Below are 9,752 nucleotides of genomic sequence, written 5' to 3'. Positions count from 1 at the left end.
AATCAGCTTTCGATAATTTATTATGACGATTATTTTACTATAGTGCAAAGGCTGCGGCTCTCTAAACAATAGGTCACTGGTTATTTGGTTTCCAGATTCATTCAGATCCGGTTCAGATATCTTTTGTTATAATCAAAGTGGAATATTCCAGCGACTCATCATTAACTCGTTCACTGAGTCGCAAAAGTCCATTTTTCTTTTAAACTCACAAAAGAGATAGGGTTGAAGAAGAAATTAGTTTTGTTGATGTAACAGAACATGATATACATAAAATAGTACAAGTAATAAAATCAGTCAGTAAGTAGTGATGACACATTCATTTATATGTTAAAAACTGTGAGCCCACACGCCATTGGAGCCACAAATTCAATAAATCAATCATTTAGAAATTGTATGATTCCAAAGAAATGGAATTCAAGTATAACTAAACCACTACCGAAAGTAACAAATAAACAAACACTTCATCAGTTGAGACCCATCTAGTTATTGCCTGAGATGTCAAAGATTCTGGAAAAGATCGTAAGTTAAGTAAGATAAGTAAGTAGTCTGTCAGATCGTAAGTTATATTAATCACAAAAACATACTGCCGAAGCTGTAATCTGGATTTCAGAGTAACTGTTACACATGAACTGAACTTTTAAATTTATTCCCTGACCTGTACGATGCGATAGACAAGAGAAGATATAGCTCACTGACCATGCTTGATTATTCCCAGGCGTTTGGCTCGACCAGCCACAAGTTGTTGACAGCTAAAATGAATTATTATTACTATCAACTCATGCATGATTCAAAGCAGCAGGTCACGACAGTAGAGGGCGAGATTTCCTTGCTCCTTCCTGGCATGGTATACCTCAGAATAGTTGTTTGGGGCCTATCCATTCAATCTCTACACATCTAACCTATCCAATAGTGTAAAACATTATACAGTCGATCTATCTACAGACGAGTCTCAGTTACATGCTATCCTAATCCTAATAATATTATAAATACGAAAGTGCTTTTGTTTGTTTGTTGTGTTTTCATGGTAAACTACTCAACCGATTGTAGGTACTGAAATTTTACATGGACATTTTTGCGGATCCTGGTATGAATATAGGCCTATTCTTATTTCAAAAATCCCTCCGGGCTACGCCCAACTGGTCTTTAAAGTAACAAAAAATCCCATCTAGGTCTTTAAAGTTGTGTAATATTAATTGAAATAGCCTGTCAAATGTAACCAAGTGTTCTATTGTATATTATTTTGAATTATTTACATTTATAGTTATAGTGCTTACATTGCTACCAATGCTATAACAATAATAATAAGTAATAAAACTAGAAAAAATCAACAACAAAATATAGTACCAATATGAGCTAACATAACAACAATAATGAATAATAAAACTAAAGAAACTGAAACATTGAATCTGCCTTAATTCAACTATCATTTTAGGGTTATGCAGCAACAGACGTGATAGCTTGCAAGCTGGAGGAAAAGAAATCCACCAATGGACAAATCTGGTTCCCATTCCGAATGAGCCGTTGAATAAAGCTGTGCCGCAGATTTTTTCTGGTAGCATGACTAGGCTCAAACAAGCCCTGTTATCTTGTTCTAGTGGGGGTTAGAATCCTCTCAAGTAGACAAGAGCAGTCAATTTGATGGTTTATGAACCGATGCAGAAAGGAAAGATCCGCAACACGACGTCTACACTCCAAACTCAGAAGCACCGCTAACAGCTCGTCTACGGAACATCAAGGTAGCGGAATCCAGTGGACGAACACGTGTTTTGAACATTAGTACAGCTGCTTCGATGCTCAGACCATGTTTAACACTCCGAAAGATAAATCCCAAGGATCTGGAGGTAGAGCAACAATGTTTCTAATATGGGAGCCAAACTCAATGGTCAAGTCAGTCACACCACTCGGGTCCTTTATGATATTACTCCTCTCAACGGCAACCCCCTGTATGAAGTATTCGCCACCAAGAAAGTTGATGTTCTTCTATCGGCCATTAACTTTGTTTTTTTAGTCCTCCTCCGTAGACTAATGGTTATAGTCTCGGCACTCAACGGGTTCAAATCCCGGGGAGGTCCAATCATGTACTTTGACAATACAAAACAGTGCACATCAAAGCCCGCATAGCTGACGCTGAGGCTTAAATGAGATTAAAAAAACTTTGTTTTTGTTGGGGTTACTGACATCTTGTTAGAAGAGCATCAACCAAAGATGTTGTCCAGAGTCCTCTGTAAAAGTTGACTATCCCGGCAAGATACAACCTCGACAAAAATCGTGATGTCGTCCGCAAACATTATAAAGGGGAGTGTGATGACCTCTCTGATGTCATTTACAAATATTGAAAAGAGCAAGGACCCATTTTGGAAGCCCTGAGGTATGACAGAACTCGCAATAAAGGGAGAGGATACCTGGGAACCTCACTGGAGGGTCAAAAAGTTAGTTTCAGTAGAACTGCCAACCAAAAATCCATGCTGTTCATTGTTAAGACTTTGCAGAGGAGTCTCGTGTTTAGGGGTCTTTTTTCATTGTTTTTTTCCAACGAACATACATCCAATTTTTATAGTATTGATAGCTAACTCACATCAATAAACATGTAATAAATTAATAAATAAAGTTAAATAATAACTATACAATTCAACAATGGTGAATAACAATAAAATACACAAGTAATAATTTTCTAAAAAAAATAGGTCATAGTAAAAAGACACACACAATAAGTAAACAAATTATTAACAAATATCATAAGCATATTATGGGTAACAAAAAGGAAATAAGGGGAGAACAATTGAGTTATTAAAAATCATCAACATTAAAATAAACTTTGTATAGAGTTTAAAAAAACAAAAACAAAAAAACAAAAAAAACAATACCAACAAATGCTAAGAGAGATAATTCCTGTACCAAAATGTCGTCACTCCAACTGCAACAGAGTCCATCTAAATTATGTTTTAAACTGGCTATGGGTACAGGAGAAAAATTCCATGTAACTGAAGATGCGTTTGCCTAGCCGTTGTATCCATTACATTGTTCTGTCGGATTTCAGAAATCATGACAGAGAAAAACTTACAGGTCTCTTTACTGATGCATGCTGGTTCGGTAGATGACGTAACACATAATAATCACAAGTCACTGGTGATTTTTCCTGTGAAATGATAAAACAGAGCATTTTTCCGAATTTAAAGCCATACATTCTACCAATGCTTAACCTTACGTACACCACCCTGCATTAAGAATGATCACTCATTGCTCTAATCTTGTAGTAAATTCAATTCAATGTTTTATTGCATAAAATACAATACAAATTGCATCGCAATCGTCATAACACTTAAAAGCTAAAATTTTGCATTCATCATTACAGTGGCTCTCATTTAGACTTACAGTTTTCTATTCACCCAAATTCTCATTCATTACATAATTTTCCCACTCTAATCACATGGCCAGCCAATTAGGTGGTCTCCCAATCGTTTGCCATGAACTCGTCTGTACTATAAAAAGCTTTAGAGATCAGCGTGGTTTTCAGACGAGTTTTAAATGGCTGAGGCATGTGGCATTTTTGATTGAATTTGGCAATTTGTTGACGAACTGAACTCCTGCCTGCGAAGGCAATCGTTCATAAGCCACCGTCCTGTGTCTTCCAGTACGGTAGTTATTCCTGCCTCCAGTGTCGTAAGAGTATACGTCACTACTTATTATGACCTCGCATTTCGATTCAAGAAAGAATGAAAATGAAAGAAAGATATGTTTCCAGAATATAGAGGCAGGAAGCGTCAACAGTTTGCGATGTTTGAATAGTGGTCTGCACAACTCTCTCTGTTAAAGTTTTGCAATTATTCAAACTTCTTTTTTCTGCAGGGTGAGCATTTTTTGAAAATGTATATTTGCACAACCTCCCCACAAGATCACTCCGTACGAGAGATGTGGGTAGATTATTCCATAATACGCAGTCATCAGTACCTGAACTGTGCAGTATTTGGAGAGCTTCCTCAGATCATAAATGCCTGAAGACAGTTTTGAACACACACTGTCGACGTGAGAATTCCATGTCAGCACTCTATCGAGGTACATCCCAAGGAATTTAGTCGAGAGGACGTGTTCGACTTCAGTTTCATCCAACATGACTGTTGGATTCCAATTTGAGTCTGTATTTCGCAAACAAAATTTGATGAAAGTTGATTTTGATGGGTTTGTTTTGAGATTGAGCTCGTTGAAGTGCTGGATTGTATTGTTGAGCTCTGTGAATGTCATAATGTCCAGTTCTGGGATTGATTTTGAGCTGAAACAGAGAGTCGTGTCATCTGCGTACTGGACAGTTTGCCCTTTATTAAGCGATGAGCTAGCGTAATTGACATACAATAAGAAGAGAAGCGGACCAAGTATGGAACCTTGAGGGACTCCACATCTAAGGCACTCCTCCCCCGATTGCACGTTTTAAATGTTGACGCATTGATTTATATAACTAAGATACGATTTGAGGCAATCGAGAGGCACTCCCTGTATCCCGTAATATTCCAGTTTGTTAGTCAAGGTGTAATGATCAACGCAGTCAAAAGCTTTCGATAAGTCTAGAAACACACTAAGTGTGTCTCTTTGACATTCAAGTCCATCTACTATCAAGTCAACTAGACGCACGACTGCGTCTAATGTTGACTTCCTACTTCGGAATCCGAGCTGATTTATTGATAGCAGTTTGTGACTCTCAAAAAAATTCACGATCCGAATTAAGAAGGCCTTTTCAAAGACTTTGCTGAAAGACGGCAAGATCGAAATCGGGCGGTAATTTTGAACGGAATATGGGTAGCCTTTTTTGAAAACTGGGGTGACTGGCCGTTTTGAGAGAGGAGGGGAAAGTTCCAGAGCAAAAAGAGAGATTAATTAGGTGTTCGAGTTGCTTCAAAAAATTATTTGAGCATTGTTTTAGAAGCCATGTTGACACACAATTCAAATCATTCGACTTTTTGGATGGAAAATCTCTTATTACTGTGGCAATTTCCTCCTCTGTGACCGGAGACAAAACCATGGAGGCTGGTGGGCTCCGTACTAATGGGGGAAAGACTGCATGGGTTTGACGCAGATTGAGTCCTTGGTCACCTCCAACCGAAGCAAAACATTTGTTGAATTCACCAGCGACCCTAGTGGAATCACGTTAATTTCCAATCTGTATTTCAATTCGTTTGCCGGAATGTGCATTTTTATTGTTAATTATGGACCAAGTGATTTTTGAAATATTTTTGGACGTGAGCAATGCTTTGGTGGTGTCATATGCTTTAGCAGCTTTAATCACCTTTCTGTAAATTCGTTTGTAATTTTGAAAAAATTGCTGAGTGCTTGGAAATTTCTGACAGAAACAAAAATTTCTCTCGCGAAATTAATATACCTTTGGGAATCCATACACACTTTCGTGTTCTCGGCTTTTGTTGTGTTATTTTTAATTGACAGCTCACATTTTGGTGAAAGTTAAAAGTTTCTTCAAAAGATTCAAATTGCTGTTCTACGGGATCATAACAATTTAGAAACTTCCTTCCAACTCTCTTGCGAAAACAGAGAGTTTAGAAGCGCGAAGTTTGTGGGCCTCGTGTTTCTGATTGTCTTTTTGTTGATTGGATCTCGTGTTAATTCGTGACCTTTGATTATGGCCTGTTAGCCGTAATGGTCCGAGATTGCTGTGTTGATCACTAACACCTTACAGTCAGTTATGTTGGTGTCGATGTTATCGATAGCTGTCGCCGAAGTGGCAGTTACTCTTGTCGGTTCCTCTATTGACCAGACGAGACCGAAAGACCCCAGCAAGTCAGCGAAGCGTTTTGTCATAGGGGCTTCCACATCTAAAATGTCGATATTGAAGTCGCCCATGACAATGAAATTTTGTTCTTTAAGCTTAATATAATCGGCAAACAAAATGCAATGCACTTTCAGCTTGGCTGCGGCATCGTTTATGAACAGATTGAACAACAAAGGTGGACTAAGATGGAAACTCCGATGCATTCCTGAAGATGCTGTGGTCATTTGACATCAGGGTCCTACCGATCCCACAGGCTTCAAGTTTTGCAGTCAGAACCGAATGATCAATTTGTTGAAGGCTTTTCGAAAACCAATTAGATGTCATTCAGTGCTCTGAGAAGGCATCCACTATACTACATTGTTAAGTGATAAGATTCGTTGCAGTGGATCTCCCTGCGCAGAACTCATGCTGTTGACTGAAAATGCTATTGGTAACTTAAATAAACAGATAGATGTTTTGAATTGACATGCATACCTCTTGCTACTTAGTGATGTTTAGCAGATGAAAAGAGTAACGAAGAAACCACAAAATTTCGATCGATTCGAGGTTTTTTTTTCTCTCTTCGTTTAATTAAACAGGCTCGGGTGAATTCCCATGACGCCTCGTGGTTCTCTGGGGGTTAAACTTCTGCCATACATATGTTATTTTGTGTTACTATGGATTTTCATTGAATATTTATTTTTCCAGGGAGACATATATGTTGGTGTACTGTCTTTGAAGCTATATGTGTTTTTTTATTTGTTTTAAAAATTGGTTGAGTTCCTTGTATATTTCTATGTTATGAAGTTTTAATATATCAATCAAATTCATATTATGTGATCTAAGTAGATTATTTAATATCTTAAAGCCCAGGTCTCTCGCAAACTCGTAGGCTGGGCATCGTAGAATAACGTGGTCAAGGGATTCTCGTTCAGCGAGGGTACAACTTAAACAAAGTGGTGTGAAATATTGTTTGTACAGCGGTCAAAGAGACTAATACATAGCCTACTAACGAAACGGTACAATTCGAGATGTAAATAATAAACTATATAAAAAGAGGCATCCTAATAACTGCAGATAAATAAATATTAACAATCAAACACAATAACAATAAACCAGAATAACAACAACGATAAACATAAAAACATTGTTAATGAGAGGGTATCTTCTTAGACAAGACAGTGAAGCTTATTACCCGGTATATAGGTCAAGCCAGGATAACAGTATTCTCTTTAAGGTATAACCACCCATACCGAAGAGGTCCAGATGATCGGGCAGTTAGCCAGGCGTTGAAGGCGAGGATAAGCACTATGAAATATGTACTGGGTAGAGTAGTGCCACCTTGCAAACAACTGGGATTGGCGGAGATGACGTGACGCCCGCAAGGCCAAACACTCGAGCAGACTAGGTGCATCGACAACAGAGCAGATCAACTTCTTCAAAAATAGCAGGCATGAACTTTGCGTCTTGAATGGGAGTCTTAAATTTAACAGAAGTTAAATGTCATCGATCGGCACATTACGGTACTCGAAGCCCAACCGCAGTCCAATCAAACGAATGAAGCAGTTCTGTATGCTCTCAAGGCCATCAATGTGACCAACAAGGTATGGGTTCCAAACAGTAGAAGAATATTCAAGTATGGGTCTAACAAGATGGACGTAGAGAGTATTCAGAGCTTGGACAGAAAACGTGTCACAACTGGAAGTGATGCATTAGCCTTTTTTGAAATGTGATTGATATGTTCATGAGAACCAAGGTCGGAAGCAATTATAACACCTAGATCCTTGATTTTAGTACAACGTGCGAGGGGTTGGTTATTAAGATTATAATGATAAAGAATAGGTGCATCTGATCTAGAGAAAGTCACAATAGAGCACTTGGATATATTCAGAAGCATACTATTAATGCCGCACTAGTCGGCCAGCAAATCAATTCTCGGATAACGATCCCGCCGTCCGCACCCGAAGAAAACGATCGTGAAGATAATACTCCATCTGGCGGGCGGATTTGATGACGAGGGCCTGTAGATTGAGGAAAAGAACTTGGAGAACAAATCACAGATATCTTGCGGGTTGTCTGCAGTTTCATCATCAAGCTACATTTTGAGGACAAAGACGGTACTCTCTTAGAAGTCTTCATATAATTCCAGAAGGCACGAATGTTTCCCTGAATAGACGAGTCGACAGTGTAGTGTAGATGTATGCTGAGTAGCACTCCCTTGCCAGTTTCTTGCAGGTAGCACTAGCACCTCAGAACTGAAGATAAATCCGACTATCAAAACTCCGATGGAAGCGCATATAAAGCCCTCTTTTTGATTATCATATGTTTGAGTTCGGGAGAAAACCATACAGGGAAACGCCTGGTTCCCTTATAAAAATAAACAAAATTAAGAAAAATGAAGGTCAACGGAGGCTGTGACATCAAGTAGAGGGTAATTGAGGCGTGTTACCTATTCATACACGAAGTTAATTTTACAGTTTCTTATATTACGAGCAACGACACTATAATTTATTTCTTCTTTATGGCCTACAAAGATTTCCATTTCTACAGCAGGACGATGGCTTTCGGTTGCTAGGAGTGGGTCAGAGACGATTAGGACGCGCAGGTCCTCAGAAGAGAAAACCAAATCGAGAATTTCACCTCGCTCAATCCTGATGTAGTTATATTGGTTGAGGTTTAGAAAGGACATAACATAGTACAGTGTTTGTAGATATATAGAACCCAGAGGCTAGAAGATGGGTTAGACCGATTAACATTTGGTAGGCTGAAGTCTCCCACCACTAACGTGATATTATGGATAGGACAATTTTCCTTGTAGTTTATTGGCTGAATTTCACTTGTAAACTAAATTACAAATTGTGTTTTCCAGAACAAATATCAGTGAGGGTTGAGTTCGAAATTGCGGTACTTTATTTTTGTTCCAAACATTAATAAAACTATATAAAATTATGAAAATCTTGAAGCCTAGCTGAGTTACCTTGCAATAAATTCATTTATAAATATTGAAACACTGCATTATTTTTAACGTTTGTAAACCTGGCAGTAGGAAAAGGATGAGCGAACAAGAAAGTATAAAAATATTTAATAAAACAAAACACTCTGTACATGATGTTATATACATTGGTTTATATACATTGCTGCCAAATGTTTGTACAATATTAAGGAAGTCAGTGAAGCAGCTGAACCAGTGTTGCCAACAAACAACTAGACAGGCCCCAGGAGAACGTATGTATTGAGGAAAATCCACTGTCGGCAGTCCAAGAGTTTCCTTCATACATGGGTGAAGCATCGGCTGCAACCAAATTTGATAACCATATTAAATACACGTTTTCAATTTATTCAATACTAACAATATTAAGACTGTAATACATCACCTATTACCTATAATTAAAATTCCATTTGCATGTCAGAAATATTAAATCATTTAAACAAGTATATCAAAGTGACACTTAATGTCCTTGCCTGATTTGTTTTTACCATCGCCTATTATAATAAATATACTAATTAATTGCTTGTTATTATTGTCAAATAAAAATATTCCCTATTGTTGTCATAAATTAAAAACCCATGGTTTTCGTTATTATGCACTCGACAGGGCCTTCTTGAGATCGTGCCGTTGTCCGTCCGTCGTCCATCCGTCTGTGCTATAACTCTTGTCCTAGAGACTTAAAATTTGGGACATAGTTCCTCGTGGTCCAAGGAAAAACCTAGGGGATTTTAAGGTCAAAGGCAAGTCCGTCTGTCTATCAGTCCGTCTACACATATGTGTTATAACTCTTGATTAAAAGGTCCTAGAGACTTGTAATGTCTCAGGCTTTAAGGTTTTGTAAAAAGTGAACAAGGCTTGGATAAATCCAAAAAACTACAGTTTCTGTGCAGCATTCATCAGCAGCAGAACCAACTAGGTTAAGTGAGTGTGCTACACTAGGGACAAATTCAGTAAAAATACACTGTTGTTTGATAGTAGCCTATTAATAGGCCAGTATAAGCTCCTGAAATA

At 38.0% G+C, this 9,752-nt stretch overlaps 1 protein-coding gene across 4 annotated transcripts in view; it reads right to left on the bottom strand.

The window, feature by feature from the left end:
* Window positions 1-8,818: 8,818 nt before the first annotated feature.
* Window positions 8,819-9,752, bottom strand: part of LOC124364621 (neurotrimin-like) — a 33,869-nt gene continuing 32,935 nt past the window's right edge. For all 4 annotated transcript variants that reach the window (XM_046820234.1, XM_046820235.1, XM_046820236.1 and 1 more), the window contains one exon: window positions 8,819-9,044. In XM_046820234.1, coding sequence (XP_046676190.1) covers window positions 8,920-9,044 — 125 coding nt within the window. In that variant the 3' untranslated portion in view covers window positions 8,819-8,919. The remainder of the gene's footprint in view (window positions 9,045-9,752) is intronic.

This window comes from Homalodisca vitripennis, chromosome 6 (assembly GCF_021130785.1).
Source record: "Homalodisca vitripennis isolate AUS2020 chromosome 6, UT_GWSS_2.1, whole genome shotgun sequence".
NCBI classification, from domain to species: domain Eukaryota; kingdom Metazoa; phylum Arthropoda; class Insecta; order Hemiptera; family Cicadellidae; genus Homalodisca; species Homalodisca vitripennis.
Note: the sequence above shows the minus strand (reverse complement) of the source record. Positions and strands in the feature narration are given on the sequence as shown.